A 16,482-nucleotide genomic window follows, 5' to 3' on the forward strand; every position below is an offset into this window, starting at 1 on the left:
GCCTTTAACCAAAGAATTTCAATTTCCACTTAAAACCTACATGGACCCGGGCGCTTTCCCTTCAACTGTTGGAGGGGCACTTACCTATTTGAAGGGAAGATCGTCCAAAGAACGAGGTTGGTATCTGATCGTTTCATACCCACGGTCGTTTCGTACTCAAATTCAGTCGATTCGTACCCAGTTTGAGTCGGTTCGTACCCGACCGCTAGTCGATTTGTACCCGTCCCAATACACACTCATTCGAAAGTCCTCGAGCACAATCACGTGAACAGATGTCGATTGTTGTGCACGACAAGTTAGTCAAGTCAAGTGAATAAGATACAAGAAAAATTCTGTCGTGTATTTTTATGACATTCTTATCATGTATACTGAATCATTGCCTAGCGCGAGATAAGTGTGACATTTTTTAATATAAGTGCCTATCGTTTATACTTGTGACTTTCTTGAACAATAACAAATACTGTGTATTTTTTTCCCTTTGTTACTATCGGTAATAAATTTGTTTATTTTCGTTTATTCTGTTCTTTTAAATAACTTAATCAGAATGGATACCAAACGACTCAACCGGAGTGGGCACGTGTAGCTCTGACGAAGGGCTCACGCTCAAAATTAAACGTCAGCTTGAAAACTCTTTGCGGAAGCCAGTTTACATAATCAACTCAGTTGATAAAACCACATTACTTTGTTATTTTCCCCTACCAACGCAGCACCAGTTTCTTAACTTTTGAAACTTACCCCCTGGATGCGAATCGACCCGAAGCTGGGAAAGAAACGACTAGGCACGAAACTACTGGCCAATTTTAATTGGCCAATCGTTTTTTTTTTTTTTTTTTTTTTTTTTTTTTCAAAAATACAACTTAAAAGTTGTATTTTCGAAAAAAAAATCTCAGTATAAACTCAATACTTTCCTTTATATAATATGCTCCTTTACCCAGTTATAAGCAAAGTAGCGAGTACATCGTGGCAAGCAATAAGCAGTTTAGTTTAATATTTTTCTTCTCAAATATTCCATATAGTCTATCTCATTAGTTATCATTTTTCCACAAAGACGCTTCAGTTGAGGATTGAAGTTCTCCTTCAAGACGTACCCTCGGACAAATTTCGACTGCTTGGCGTACGCTTTTGCAAAATATTCGCCAGGAAGTAGGCACTCTTCCTCCAACATTTTGTTGTAATTTTTCAAGCGATGAACGTTAATCCAAAACATATTCCCAAACTTTTCAACTTTCTTCCAAAACGTTCTGTTAAAATAATCATAAAGTAACATATCAGCTCTGTTCCACTGCCGAATCTTATGCGCAAGTTCGTTGGAAATGTTCGTGTTGGCGTCGGAGGATTTCCGTTGGTTGAGCTTGAAATACACAACATCTCGAATGTCCCAACAGAGCTCTCGGGCGAGTAAAATGAGTGACTCGTCAAAGTACTCCATTAAGAGGACGAGGGGAAAACTTTCATTGATTTCATTTATCGCCTCTTTTATCTTTTCATCGGTAAAATATTTTTCTTTTTCCAATCCCAAATCAAAAAATTGTCCATTTTTCAACAAGTTTAGATATGGAAAAACAGATCCAGATTCTGAAAGATCTGAAAGTTTTGCTAGGGTATTGGTAGGATCGACAAAAAAAGTTGCTAGGGGATTTTTTGAAGCTGTCATTCCAAGCAACTGAGCAAACTCCATGTATGAAAACGTTGATTCAAACTGCGAGACAGGATTTCGAAGGATGGTAATAAAAACTGCATTCGGGCCCATCAACTCAGTCATGGATTTTCTGTTCCATCTCGCGTGATTGGAGAAAATGTTCGGCGTTTTCCCTTTCAGATCCGCTGCAAAAGTACTTTCAAACGACAGAGGCCAGAAGAAATTGAAGAAACCATCTTGGGGAAGAGCGAAAGTCAAGTTGTGAAAGTCTCCATATCTGTTGAGTATGTTTGTGATTGTACTGCTTCCTGTCTTGTGAGTTTTCAAGAAAAGTACGTGCTCTTTTGGTTGACAAGTGTCGGGCGTGGTACTGTCGACAGGAAGAAAAACAAGAAATTGGTCTCCTTAATTTTTGAAAAGAATACAAACGCTGTTTGAAAAGAAGCGATCGATCAGAGAGCTGCTAAAACCTTCCCTTCCCCATCCGTCCTCCCTTTGTACCCCAGCCACGCCGGTTAATTGTTGTTTCTTCAATTCAAATCAACAAACCTGAATTTTTCCGTTTTTCCCATGCCTGTTCGGTACTGTATGTACGCTTTGTCATCTGTCACGCTCATCATCTTTCCCAAGTTAGACACGTAAACGATAAAGATAATGAGGACAACAGTTGCCACCAAAAACTTCCTTGAAAAGATCGGAGATGGAGACGCTGGATGCCATTTCATAAAGATCGCCATTCAAATCGTCCTTTAGTTATGAATAAACTCGATACTCCCCCTGAAGGACTAAAAGATTCTTAACTTATAGATTGATGCTGCATTTGTTAAGATGCAGTCATTTTATCTGCCGCGTCCATCTGAGAGCAGCAACTAAATAAAAAGATCCACTGAAGCTAGTCGCAAGGCGTTCGTTTTCATGCCTGATTGCCACCTGTCTGGGATTTTCGTGAATTACCCGCCAAGTATGTATTTAATAACCTTTCTACCTGTTTGATTAACACCTCCATGTTAGCTGAAGTGAAATCCCAGTCAGGTCTGTACTGTTTGACTTGTCGAGCAAAACTCATATACTTACCAGCGACTGCGATTTTTCCTTCGATCACGTATTATTTCCAAGGTGGCCAAGAATTCTTTTTAAAGGTAGTAGGGAGTGGAGTGTTTCAAAATGGTTCTTTCTCCCCCCCGATGCGAAGTCCCTCTTGAAATGTTGAAACATCTCAACTGACCTACTTTAGTGATCTTTAAAGGCTTTCAAAGAGAAAAAGTCACCATGGCATGCCGCATACAGAAACCTCCACTGGAGGGCTGTACTGCGCAAGCGCATTATCTCAAATTGCTGTCAAACTGTTTTGGAAAACTGTACTTCTCTTTAAGAGGCCCTTATTGATTTGTAGAAGGAAACAGGAAGAGAAAACAGAAAACAAATAAAATAAACAAAAACAAAATAAAAAATAAAATAAAATAAACAAAACAAATAAAATAACAAAAGTGCCATGCATTCGCAGAGATAACCAACAAATGAGTGAAGGTTTCTGTTAAAATTATACAGAATTTATTCTATAAAACAAGTTTGAACAATAATAATTATGAAAATAATCAGACTAAAGATTAAGAACAAAAGAACCTCAGGTTAAGCGTTTCAAACATAAAAACATGTCTGTCATTAAACATACTCTAGGAATATTGGTGGTGACAGGCAAACTGGTTCATCCTTAATCCAAGTTGTTTTCTTTGCTTATTTGCTGTTTCTTGTATGCACCTTTTAAAATGATATAAAAAATCGACGAATGTGAGTTTTCATAGGCCAGACATTCAGTATTATTAGGATATAAAAACTTCCCTCTGCATTAATACCTTCCCTTGATCATACTTAAGAAAAAAGTCAGGCAAAGATTTCCTTGTACCTTTTTCATTTCTTAACATATTGAGTATAGACTCATTTAAGTCACACAGTTCAAATTGATCATATTGGTATAAAATTTTGGGGCACTCTGGAGTTGACATAAATAATCTTTTGACCAAACTAGAAGATTACTATGCCCCACAGTAAAACTTAAACAATCGCATGCAGTAATGCCAGATTCGAACCTGGCTAAACTTATTTATTTTTTTATTCCAACTGTAAATAGTGACTAAATGTAATGAATTACTAGTTTTACAAGGGTTTCAATGAAGGCAGTTTAGGACACTTTTACTGCTCCTTAGAAGACCTTATAGGCCTCTTACCACGATTTGTATAGATTTTGTTTTTTAAGTTAGTGGTGACAGTTGCCTGTTCCACTCCTATTGGCATCTTAACCTTTTAACCCCTAATAGTGATTGGCTTCTAGTTTCTCCTCACAGTGACAGCCTTGAATCACATTCAAAGGTCACGAGAATAAAGGAAATGATCACCAATTTAATTAAGGAGCTCTGATTGTCAAACAAGTTCTCATTGTCAGTATCATAGACAAGGTAAAGAAAACACTGCAGAGAATATGAATACAGTTCTTATGGTGAAAGGGGTTAAATAAAACTTAATTGAAACCCCTGATTCAAAATAAAATGGTATTGATTATTGAATGTGCCATGTCCACAAAGTGTTATTTGAGTTACTAAGCCCATCAATTTAAAACAAAATAATAAACAAGCTTGGTTGAGAAATAAACAGTTCTGCAAAATAATACTGAACAAATAAAAATTTTGATTTCATTTGTTATCACTGGTAATTGAACTAAGTGGAGGCTTTGTCTAGTGTTTATGTACATGTAGTTATACATGTGTCTCAACTTTTTTAAAGTTTCTTGCGATAAAAAATTAACCAATACTTTTCCTAATTAGGAATGCCATTGTCTCTTCTATATGAATTCATAGCTTTTCAACATTTAAAACAAACTCTACTTTGTTTACCATTCTATCCAATTTCCTGACCTTGAGTACATGTTAACTAGCAGAACTCAAACCACAGCTTCTTCTAATGAAGACAAATATAAACACGATGAGGCCTCACAGCTGCAATTTAGCATTTTGTAGCAAGGCATGCAATGCTAGTCCATTAAAAGAAGTCAGCAATAAATTATTGAAGCTACAAAGTTTGTTTAGTTTTTCTTAAACTGTAGAAGGAGGAATAAAAATTGCAACAGAAGACTCTCTACAGTCTTGGCTTTCAGTAGATAATCAGCAGACACAGCCTCCACTCTGTGGTTGGGGTTCTGGGGGTGTGTCCTTTAGTTTAACTTCTATAAGATCATCTTTGTTTTGTTTATCTGTTGTACTTTCCATGCCTGGTAACGCTGCAGCAACTCTTCTGAACAACTGTTGAAACAACAATACACATGCCATGACCACATGCTTTTTTAACTGAAAACATATCAAGCTCTTTCCATGAGAGTAGAAAGAAGGGGAAGGCTAACTTGAAGAGTGTTTTGAAGATAGAAAATAACAATTTCCAGACTGATTTCAAAATCAAGAACTGGACCCTCATAGTTCCATTTTTATTATTTCCTTGTTGTAAGGTTATGAATATAATAATTATTGTTATAGTTACCCTCCAAATAAAGGATATAAAACATACCTGTTTGACATTGTACCCTGCCTTTGCACTCGTTTCTATGAACATCACATTTAATTCCTTTGCTTTTCTCTCTCCATCTTCTGTTGTAACTTGTCTGTATGAAAAAAAAAAAGAAAAAAAAAAACAACTTAAACTCAAATAATCATTGAAGTTGCAGGTGCAGTTGACATCAGTTTATCAACCTCAAAACCTGCAAATGGTTGTTGATGATTCCTTCCTCACAGTGCTGCATGTGTTTTAGAGAAAGTTGTTTTAACCCTCTCCACCAATACTGTGTATATATGAACTTCATATATTCATCGTATCTGATTTATCATCACGGGTTTATTATGAATCAACTTAACGGCCTGCTCCCAGTTGGCTTGTAAGTTCAATTGGTAGAGCGCTGCACTAGTGTCGCAAAGGTCAGTGGTTTGAATCCCGTAAAGGCCGAATTTTTTTCAGGTCTAATTTTCGCTATTGCATAAATAGCGCTCTCTACTGCGAGGATCGTGCATCATACGTATCTATAACCGCAGTTCAAAATAAATGAACTTCATATATTCATCGTATCTAATACTGTATGTATCTCAGGGCAGTACTCTTCACTTGATAATTAAATAAAGTGTGATTGTAGCCACTAAAAGGCAAGCTTTTCTCAGGAAAGTAGTGACACTCACTTCAGCAACTATGCACAGGGAAGGTGATAATGATCAAGGGAATGATACAATGTCAAAATATTCTTAAGAGAGTAGCTGAAGATGAGGTCTTTTCAACTTTAATGATAAAATGTTCTTTTTCAAAAATAAATGTCTGTAAAATTAAATTTATTATTTATTGTATGTTCATATTTTCATGTAGTTAACTAAGACACATTATTACACGACTCGGGCAGTCAGAGGGCCAATAACTAAAATCAACCAATCAAAATGCTCTATTGCCGGTCCAATATTCTCTAAGTATTGGACCGGGCACTGTCCCGAATGGTCCCGCACTTGTGTCCCCTTGAACTTCAGTCGTATAATAAATCTCTTATTAACCAAGCTTGCTTGGGACCGTACCGAAAGAATATCGGCCCTTGGTCTTTTTTGTACGAACCTCGCTGCACTCGGTCCGTACTGTCAAGACCTCAGGCCGATATTCTCCCAGTACGGCCCTCGCGCTTGGTTAATAAGATATATGTAAGGTGTTACCTTTTGTCTGAAAGATCTGTCTTGTTTCCAACCAACATTATAATTACATCACTTCCTCTCTCTGTTCTAACATCGTCAATCCATTTTGCTGTTTGTTGGAAAGAGTTATAGTCTAAAAAAAAGAGGAAAGAAAAGTCTTAATGATATGGGGGACTTGTGGTGAAGTAGTTCAAAGGTAAAGTCAAAGTTGTTATTGCTAGATCTGTACCACTATATTGAAAAGCAATGTGTTGCATTACTTGTTATATCATAAACTACGACAGCCACACTTGAGTCTCTGATGTAACTCGGTATTAAACTTCTAAATCTCTCCTGGCCTGCTGTGTCCCATAGTTGAAGTCTCACCTGAAGTTAAATAAAAAAATTGTCACTCCAGATGAAAAGTCTCCCTATTCTGCTTTCGCATCAACATGTACTGTGCCATGAGCACTAGGGTGCAGTGTTGTGTAAGTCTATAAACCTTCCCTTAATAAACAACCATGATTTGGGAAAGTACCCTTGGTTTGTCAGTTTTGGACCTGTACTTGACTAAGCAAACAGTTAACATGATACCAAGAAGTGTATTAAAAACAGACTAAAAAAACTTAAAACAGTCTTGTTTGTTACTAGTGCCACTTTTCTTAAGATTTAGCTTTAAGTGCATCCCAGATTACCAATAAACTAATTGCCAAGTAAATGGCTAGTACTTCCAAACTTGTTTACATGTTATTACAGCAGTTTCCATAGTTACTTAAGTACTCAGTTTGTCATTAAAGCTATGCAAGCTTTTAGTGCACATTCAGTCCCCACTCAATTAAATTTGCAAATGCAAAGCAGAACATGTTAACTCTACCTGTGAAGTGCTCAACTTAAACAGCATACAAGTAATCTTAAAAACCTACCGTTCTGTCTTCAAGATACATGGTTTTTGACAGGAAATCTATCCCAATTGTTGCCTGTGGAAAAGGGAAATAATTTAATATAGAGAAATCAAATCAGCAAAATGTGCAGCAATATTTCTAGTGCTTATACTGACCAGGTGCAAGTGAGGTTGAATCAAGACTCCAGGTTTTTTTCTAAAATGCATGGATATTCATCCAAATTTCCATAAGTGGATGTTCTTTTTAATGCATTGATATTTATTGAAATTTCCATTGGTCAGGAAGATAATTTTTGTACTCCAAGGCAAGATATACCGTAAAGGATTAACTGTAATGGTTTCAGTACCAATATACATATGAATGATGTGCAGTGGCATTTATTCCTGAATTCAAACTTCCCATCACTTACCAAATAAAATAAAATAAATAGTTTTAAAAACTGATCTTAGGGTTGCATCTGTCTGCTTGAGTGTCAGTGTTGAGTTATCAATAAAAACTCCCTTGATGGTATTTTTCTTTTCCTACCTACATTCAGGAAGGATAATGAAGTCAGCCTCGGTCTATAAATTTTTACGAAATTAAATCGTTTAATTCTTCCAATGGCTCCGCTAGATTATTTCCCACCACAACTGAGTTGAACAGTAAAACGAAAAATAATATTGATACCCAGGGCAGGATTGCAAAGTATGCTAAGAGTCGTATTATTGTCACCTCGTATACAGATGAATACTAAACTTCTAAGCATATTTCGCGAGTTAAAACACACATATGAAAACTTGACGGGCAAGACGAATCTTATTTGGAAAGAGTAATTAAACAGGTGAAATAACTCTCTCTCCAACTCACCTGGTAAGTGTTGTCAAAGCTGTCGTACATGAATCTTGTTATAAGAGACGTCTTTCCCACTAAAAGTAGACAACACAACCATTAACTAAAGCCCAGAATGACCCGGCCTACTATTTGTTACCGTGATCAACTGACTTTTCGAACAACACCAGGTTGTCAATGAAAACTCACCGCTCTGTTCGCCTAAAAACACCAACTTGAATTTTCTAAGAGGATTGCCAAAGTCGGAAGACATGTCTGCGCTACGTATAGAATCGAAAGTGCACTGTAGAACCGCAAAGGGATATTTTTGTACCGAATATTGCACTATTTTTATATCTCCAATCGAAGCCACGTAGAAATTTTGAACGCCATCTGCGCTTGCGTAACTGGTACTTTGCCTGAACCGACGTCACCAACTTAGGAACCAAGCCTTGGCTGTTGTACAAGAAATGGCGGCGGATTTGAAAAGATGCGGTGAAATGTGCTCAATTGATTTAATGGTTCTGTACGAAAACGATGGTTTATTTATCAAGTATGGTGATGGCCAATCTATTGAACTGTCTCCTTGCGGATCGGCGTTTGTTCATCGTCAAACAGCCTTGAGTAGCCGTGCCCAGTTTCGACAACTGACGAGATTTGCCGTGAGCTCGTTTCGATCGAAAATAAAAGAGGCTGTTAGGATTCGTAATTTGTTTGCGGCCAGACCATACCTGTCTAAGGAACTAGCAGATCCACAGGACCTTAAGGTGTGATGCTCCACGATCGTAGGGAATTCGTTTAGCTATGTCCCACATTTATTTTTTGCCCATTTTTTTGATCTTTGCAATTTTCCTGTTTCATTTATAGTTGTACACGTATATCATCTTCCAGATGGAAGTTAACTCAGTGGTTGTTTCGATAGTTACATATTACTCATGCGTGTAGGTCATTTGACAAAATTGAAATTCTTCAGGTTGGCTACAAAGATGTCACGCAGTGTTGTTGGCCTGATGAAACTTCCACATGTCTTATTACAAAAATGTCAGATGGTTCAGCGTGTGTCATATCTGTAGATGGCTTGGCAAGCTTAACTCTTATGCCTCACAGACAAACGTTTATTGTTAAGTTCCTTGCAGAAGTTAGATACAACTCAACCCAGGTAACATGTTAACATTATATAACTAAATATAATAATAACTTTTATTTAATATATAGTGCTCTATCTTAAATTCATGGCGCTTTACAACACTGTACGGGGACTTTACCAGACTGCTAAGCAGTTTACAATGAAATAAAGGCAAATATAACAGATACCCCCTCCCCCCAATTCCCAGTAAACAGGCCAGACCACATCACAGTAATCTCATGAAGTGGGTTCTTTAATGTCCCCTGCCTAACCAAATCAACTAATTAATAGATTCAGGATTAATAGAAAGTTCATTAGCCCTCTTACACCTAGAAGTGATCAACAGGTTATTTCACGATACAATATTACTGCATCTTCAAAGGCTTTGAACAGACAGGTGATAAGAATGATGTAAAACATCAGCTATGGGATGTTGTTTGATTTAAAACCAAATTCTCATTGCTAGCAGTACCGGTATATGAAATGTACTGCAGACAGTAAGGAGATTTGCAATTTGTGCGTTTGTAAAGATCAGGGAGTAGGAGAATTAAGAGGTCGGAGGAGATAGTGGCCCATTCACACAAAGTCATCTATAAACAATTTGCTGGTTATTTCAAATATTGACTTAAACAAAGGGAAAAATGAAGTCAACGAGACAATATTCATCCATTGCAAAACTTAAAATTTTATTTGCACCACACATACAGTACAAAATGTACCTCTCAGTATATAACTTTGCCTGAACTAGATCTAAAGGGCTGTCCAAGGTTGCTATAGAATTATACAGACTCCCCTTGTGAGGAAGAGCAGACCACTGATGTTTTTGATTATTAAAGCTTTCTTTCTAAGTTTTTTCCCTGATGGAGTCATTGCACTCTGCCATTGCTACAACAACTGTAGGTAGAATGGACCATCACCATACTTCTTAGTCCCTTCAATCTTCCTGTCCCCCCCCCCCCCCTCTCTCTTCCTGGGTTAAATGGGTACCAGTAAGCTGTCAATACAAAGTGCCAGTGTTTCCTGAGAGGAAATCCGTCATGCATTGATTAACCCTCTGACCCCTAAGAGTGATTAGCATATAGTTTCTCCTTAATACATTATCACTCCTGAATTACACATTGAGGTTACGAGAATGAAGGAAATGATCAGCAACCAAAGAAGCCTTTGACCGTTGAACAAAATCTACTTGTCAGCTCCTTACAAAATGTAAAGAGAACAGTATGGAGAATACATATACTGATGTCAGGGTGTAAAGTAATTTACTCTTTCTGATCTCACTATTTCAGCGCTTCATTTTTCTTTCTTATACTTAATAGGTGGCAGAAAACAAAGTCTCAGAGATGCAACATCAGAAGCATTATTTTACTTTGCAAGAAAAAATTCATTCAGTATTTTCCTATCCTGAGGCATGGAAGTATCCCCTTCAACTTGTTTTTGATGCAGTCAATAACAAAGACAAAGATCCTTCCTGCTCCCTGCACAAAGTAACAACTTTACCAGTTTCTCTGCCAGTCACATGTAATGCATCTCATCTTCACACTTGGAACATTCAGGTGTTACATTGTTGGTCATCTAGTTATTCTTTATTCAATTTGCATCACTTAATGAACAGACTGTAATCCGCAAACAGTCATAAGTGGCAAACACCTGTTTGTTCTGAGATTTTACCTCCTAACTGGTGTTACATTGTTGGTCTTCTAGTTATTCTTTATTCAATTTGCATCACTTAGTGAACAGACTGTAATCCGCAAACAGTCATAAGTGGCAAACACCAGTTTGTTCTGAGATTTTACCTCCTAACTGGCCTTCACTTTGTCAGTGCCATAAGTCTCAAAGTCGTGTCATTAATTCCTATTTCTTGATTATTAATCATCTACATTCTACTCAATAAACAAGTTTTTACCATAACCTCTCTCCTAGATGCCACATGATGATAGCTGCCTGAACTGTGAGTTCCTCTGGAAGCCAAAAGTGATTTGGAAAGATGGTGTCACTTATAGGTGTGTTTCAGTTGTACAGTTTTCCAGTCACCAGCTCTTCAAATGATACTAACTTCATGTATTCAAATGTTTGTTAGCTTGCCAGTCTGTTATTATAAATGTACAATTTACTCTTTGAATGAAAGTAGTTCTTGTGGTTGCAGAGTTTTTGGTCAGTCACCTGGCTTGTTCACCATTGAGATTTACCCAGTGGATGGCTCTGTTATGAGGTCACAACAACCAAATGGAAGATATTTTGATCACTGGTTTGTTCATAACAGTGAACAAACTGGCTTGCAGGAAGTTGAGATTCAAGAGCGAGTTTACTCTGCTGATAAACCACTTCCAGACAGAACACTGCAGAGAATGGAATATTCTATTGGTCGACTTGTGAAACAAGCCACAAGGTGCAACTTTTTAAAGCCACTCAAACAGAAGTTTATTATTATTATTACTACTACTGTAAATTCTATTCTAAGCCCCCCCCCTCTAATGAGCCACCCTCCCTCTAATAGGTCCCCCCTCGTTAGAGGAAGAAACTTATTAAGCCCCTATATTAAGCCCCCCACCCCTCCCCCTCAAAAAACAAAAATTCAAAATAACACTCCATGGCAGTAAGTACGATAAATTTATTCAAGTACTGTAATTTTAGTTTATAGTGAACATCAGGCTAAATTAATATGCCCCCCCTCTATTAAGCCCCCTCTTTTATAAGCCACCCCCCCCCCACCACAAACAAAGTGCCTGAAATAAACAAGCCCCTAGGGAGGGCTTATTAGGGGATCTATGGTATTATTCACATCAGTTAGTTGAATTGATGATTGCACTCAGTCTGGGCAAAAACTAGCAATTTCATGTTGTTTTAGATACATAGAATTCCTCAATAATGCTGGACATCAAGGAGGAGAACGTTGTTGTTGGAAAGAGGTGTGGTGTTCTTTGTTTTAAATTAGTTAATGTAAATTTAATATTTACTTAATTTGTTATATCAATAAATAATTGTGATTGTGAGTGATGTCTTTGCTTGAAAGTGCAACATACTGTTGATAAACCAATTGTGAGCTGAGCTTTGAACCAAGCAAAGGATATGATGCAAAATATTAAACAAATTGACAGTGGTTTAGCGTGGTCTGTACCCTTATCAACAATGATATTTGTCATCACAGTGGTCATAATATTTTGGACTCACAAGGTGCAGCCAAGTGAGTCTGCAACATTTTGACAAGGCCACCATGCAACTTGCTTCAAAACATCATACAAATTAATTAATACAACAATTACCTGAATTTTAATCAATGGTAGACATCAGAATCCACACCTGTATTATCCAAGCCATGTTGCCCAGCACAAATTGTGGATGCTGCAGATGTTCCAGGCACAGGCAGATTCAAGGCTTACTCAAATGGACACATCAATGTAGTGTTCAGTGACAGAACAATCCTGGATATAAGGAATCCAAGTGACCATGAACAAAATGATCCACAGAACTGCTGGTGTCAGCTAGTTCTTCCAAATGGGAATGTTCAGCAGTTTAAACTGAATGATGCAAAGCATTGTGGTTTCTACAAAAGGTACAATGTCATGAAGGAGGAGGCAATTTAAAATTGCTCACTTGTTTCTGGACAAAGTTATATTATGAGTGAAGCAATGAAATGGCATCTTTGTGAGGATGCCCAGTGTAATACACAAGGGTCTCAATAAAAGATGGCACTTGATCGATTATCCAGCATACTTTGAGATGCAAAGCCCCAATTGTTATGCTCTCCTTACTTCACTTGACTTTTCTTTTCATTTGTTACCATTGGCTGCTTCCCATTTTATTGAGAACCTCGAGAGCAATAAGGGTGAGATAATCAGATGTTAACTACAAGGTTATAAATACCCTGAAGCCCCTGTGAGTCAACAATGCCAACCCACACCTAGTATAATCTACACACCTGGCCACTGACACAGCATTAACCCTCCCCCTTAAGAAAACGCTGTCCTTTGCATTGACCTTTTGTGAGGATGCTGAAACATGTAGAATTTCTGTTAGCCTTGACCCGTTCATTTTTTTAAGCGCATGTTGTTCTTGTCCAGGTATATAGAAATAGCTTTGCATTGGGCAGAGTGGGTGGTTGCCACACCCTCACAGAGGAGAACCTTTTACAAAGACACAATATGGGACCCTGAGAGAAGAAGGTGAATGCTTCTATCCTTAATTTGAATGCCACTAAAAAATCTTGTAACTTTAACCATAGAAAGTACTGAGCATCACAATTTACACACCATGCCTAGCTCAAGAGACAGATTTGGGAAATGTTAAAAGTCTCCACAGCATGAGCAAGCTTGAAAAAAGTGTAACATTTTGTTATATTTTACAGGGCTGTTGACATTGAAATGGAAAAAATTCAGAGATTCAATTGTATCCTTGGTGTCATTTCTCATAAAAATAACTTCACCCGTCAAATGTTGACAACTTACATGTAAGACAATAATTCACATTCTTACTAAAATTATTACCACTATCATTTAGTAACCTTTTTTCATGTTTGGTAACCAGTGAGGACTAACACATCATAAACAGGCATGTTTTGTTACAATGGACTGGAGTTTGTAATTATTTTTATTTGCAATCTTTAACTTAGTGGTTGAACTGTACTTCAGACATTCATAATCAACAGCATGTTGCACATTTGGTGGGAAAAAAGTTTCAGGATAGTCAGGTAAAGACAATATTATTATAACATTACTTTAAGTTCTCTTTTAATCAACTGAGGCTCTGGAAACATTGTAAAAAAAATCCTCTGATCAGAAAGGTTTCAGATCAAGGACTACTTTAATCTAGTTTTCTCTTGACCTTTATCGTTATTAATGTACAGCACATGTATAAAATGTTCAGTTTTCTGTTAACTCTAACCAGGAGGCTACTGAAAAGAACAGGATGGAACCAGGCTCTGGCCAAGATGACAGGGAATCTTTGATCAGGAAAGTTCTGGAACAGACAAATGAGGCCATATGCCATATTGATGGTCTACTAACTACATTAAAATGTTCATCTTAAAGGAAATGCTTCCACTGTTATTGCACTCACTATTTACATCTTTGGCAGCACACATCTTTGAAAATGTTTTGTGATCTGATGCACACATAAACTCCACAATATCTTTTCTGCTGAGTATGAATACAAACTAAAGACATAAAAGGAAAGATGAGCTGCTTATTGAAAGGAACTGACTAGCCATGTAGGAAACCATGTCTTGTATGATAGACTGATGGGAAACATAGTATGTAACAAGTCTTGCTTGTAGCTAGCCGATGCTCAATATTGCCGACCTACAGTCAGAATTACAGGTTTTCATTTCTTTTTCTTTTGAATTGCTACTGCTGTTTTGCTAGAATGCAGCTGTTCCATTTCCTTCCAAGAATGCCATAAAAGGAGAAAAGGAATGACCACCCAGAGGCCATTAAAAAACACTAAATAGCACCACAGGTACAAAGCAGAGCTTGTGTCTAAACTGGGACTACCCACCAACCATTCAGGACAAAATGTCATCCAACCTGGGAAAAATAATGATCCTTATTAATGTAAATAATTATTTCAACATTTCTAAGCAAATAGACAAGAAAATTACCAATGATCATACCTCCATACAGCTCACAAACACACAGAGTGATCTGTACAAAATGTCTGTTGAAATGTGAAACAATTCAACTTCAATGATGCCAAACATTAATAATTATGTGCAAACAATGGTAACTACTTCAGATTAAATTTTTTTTAATGTTTTCTTCTACAGTAACTCATTCCCTCATTTTTGTCATCATTATTTTGAATGTGTAAGTGTCTGCAACCTGGAGACTCCCCCTTTTTTTTTTTTTCACTTTGTGTGTAGGTTTTCCCTGTCTACAATGAATTAACACTTTTTTCATTCAGCTCAACTCCTTGTATACTACAACAAAAAAATCAGTGAGACTGCATAATTTTTTAGAAGATATTGCAGATTATGTGATGCCTTCTAGTATCCTATGCACTTCAGAAAACTTTGCTACCCATAAATATTGGATCCAAACTCAAAGCAATTCTGATACAAAAAGGTGTCTCTTGTGTGCTTCTTTCACTTGCACACTCGCACTTCCTCTTAACAGGTCACATGACCTGGGGGCAACTTTTGACATCTTTGGGTATACAGATTTCCTATCAGTCTTCAACTCTATTTCATAAAACAATACGACAGACCTGTAGTGTGTGTTGTAAGAGATGGCATAAATCAACAGTAGAGCTAGTGGTCCTGTGAGAAAAACTGTCAGAATCTCCAAGGAAACAATCGTTGGATCAGAGTGTAGCCACCTTGAATCAGCTTTGCCATATTCCTTCCCTGAAATCAGAATTAATATATAATCATAACTCATATGAAGATGCTGTTTGGTGTGACAGCAATTGAAGCCAATGACAGCCATTGGAGTTAATAAAAAGTTTAATTCACAAACACTGATGGCACAGTTACTCACACAATTCAGCCAAAATGTGGTTGGAAGTGTTAACAGATCCAGTCAGAGAGAAGTATACAAATGGTCCTTCCTATGAAAAAAAAAACATAAAAGTTTTTTTGGTTGACTTAATACAAACATGGACAAATGTTTTAATAGTGAAAAGGTTCCTAACATTTTCCTCACATGAATTAACCTTGGCTATTCTGCAAAAAAAAAAAAAAAAAAAACATCATTTGATCCTCATTTCACCTAAGGGAGGGGTATACAAAGCAACTGTCAAGAAAGATTTATTGAGAATTTAATCATACACTGGCTTTAAAACGTTTTCAACACAAAAAGTTTGAGGAAAATTTTGGGAAAAAAAATATGGTACATTCATGCAGCTGTGGAAGGTCACATTCCAGAATTATTAATTTTCCTACAGGTTCACCTCTACAAAGAAATTCATGCATTGGCTTTGAGTACTTTTTCTTGAGGAAAACGAAAAAAAAATTTTTTTTAATTAGCCTTTCTTTTGCTGCTTGTTTCTATTGGTTTCTAAATACCTTTTGAACTTCTCATTTCCTTCCATTCCTGATTTGTACAAAGTTATAGCGGTGTCAATATTTTCACCTACCAGAGAAAAATGTGTCATCGCATCATACAACAACCATGTAATTATCCACTTCTCCAACGATGGAAGCTTGCGACCAGCAGTAAAAGCTAAAATAATCGCTAAAAATAGTTGCAAAAAAGTAAACGAAAGACTTAGAGCAGAAGTCACATTTGCATCCGAAAGTGCCAAAATGCGCGCCATAACAGTGAGACAGTTTTTACTTCACGTACGACCATCTGAAGGTGACATATGTGTCGAAAAGCGCCATTTTGACCGTGG

The 16,482-nt window shown here is 37.1% G+C and overlaps 4 protein-coding genes across 8 annotated transcripts; 1 reads left to right on the plus strand and 3 right to left on the minus strand.

The window, feature by feature from the left end:
- Positions 1-314: 314 nt before the first annotated feature.
- On the minus strand, positions 315-3,034 carry LOC111331696 (galactosylceramide sulfotransferase). Of its 3 annotated transcripts, XM_022936862.2 has the most exons (3): positions 2,714-2,963; positions 2,189-2,424; positions 315-2,009 (listed from the first exon to the last, which is right to left on the minus strand). In XM_022936862.2, the coding sequence occupies exons 2-3, from the start codon at positions 2,374-2,376 to the stop codon at positions 980-982; spliced, it is 1,218 nt and encodes a 405-aa protein (XP_022792597.2). In that variant the 5' UTR covers positions 2,377-2,424; positions 2,714-2,963; the 3' UTR covers positions 315-979. The 3 variants fall into 3 exon arrangements, 2 of the variants coding, with proteins under 2 accessions (XP_022792597.2, XP_088583291.1); XM_088727165.1 differs by lacking the exon at positions 2,714-2,963 and having other exon boundaries at positions 2,189-2,654; XR_002694948.2 differs by lacking the exon at positions 2,189-2,424 and having other exon boundaries at positions 1,871-2,009; positions 2,714-3,034.
- Positions 3,035-3,167: 133 nt separating this feature from the next.
- Positions 3,168-8,376, minus strand: LOC111330065 (ras-related protein Rab6). The gene is made up of 7 exons (XM_022934862.2): positions 8,241-8,376; positions 8,070-8,128; positions 7,245-7,298; positions 6,603-6,708; positions 6,364-6,475; positions 5,192-5,285; positions 3,168-4,932 (listed from the first exon to the last, which is right to left on the minus strand). The coding sequence occupies exons 1-7, from the start codon at positions 8,302-8,304 to the stop codon at positions 4,795-4,797; spliced, it is 627 nt and encodes a 208-aa protein (XP_022790597.1). The 5' UTR covers positions 8,305-8,376; the 3' UTR covers positions 3,168-4,794.
- Positions 8,377-8,422: 46 nt separating this feature from the next.
- On the plus strand, positions 8,423-14,222 carry LOC111330021 (uncharacterized protein C5orf34 homolog). Of its 3 annotated transcripts, none has more exons than XR_015989425.1 (11): positions 8,423-8,797; positions 9,004-9,189; positions 10,473-10,709; positions 11,077-11,156; positions 11,300-11,542; positions 12,002-12,062; positions 12,438-12,706; positions 13,215-13,316; positions 13,499-13,600; positions 13,763-13,840; positions 14,038-14,184. XR_015989425.1 is itself a non-coding variant. In XM_022934805.2 (11 exons), the coding sequence occupies exons 1-11, from the start codon at positions 8,501-8,503 to the stop codon at positions 14,176-14,178; spliced, it is 1,716 nt and encodes a 571-aa protein (XP_022790540.2). In that variant the 5' UTR covers positions 8,423-8,500; the 3' UTR covers positions 14,179-14,222. The 3 variants fall into 3 exon arrangements, 1 of the variants encoding a protein (XP_022790540.2); XM_022934805.2 differs by having other exon boundaries at positions 13,499-13,539; positions 13,782-13,840; positions 14,038-14,222; XR_015989426.1 differs by lacking the exon at positions 13,499-13,600.
- LOC111330055 (emopamil-binding protein-like) lies at positions 13,904-16,481 on the minus strand. Its single transcript, XM_022934851.2, has 5 exons — positions 16,225-16,481; positions 15,627-15,696; positions 15,355-15,493; positions 14,762-14,805; positions 13,904-14,675 (listed from the first exon to the last, which is right to left on the minus strand). The coding sequence occupies exons 1-5, from the start codon at positions 16,402-16,404 to the stop codon at positions 14,473-14,475; spliced, it is 636 nt and encodes a 211-aa protein (XP_022790586.2). The 5' UTR covers positions 16,405-16,481; the 3' UTR covers positions 13,904-14,472.
- Position 16,482: the final 1 nt, after the last annotated feature.

The sequence above is a fragment of the Stylophora pistillata genome, chromosome 7, assembly GCF_964205215.1.
Source record: "Stylophora pistillata chromosome 7, jaStyPist1.2, whole genome shotgun sequence".
Taxonomy (NCBI): Eukaryota; Metazoa; Cnidaria; class Anthozoa; order Scleractinia; family Pocilloporidae; genus Stylophora; species Stylophora pistillata.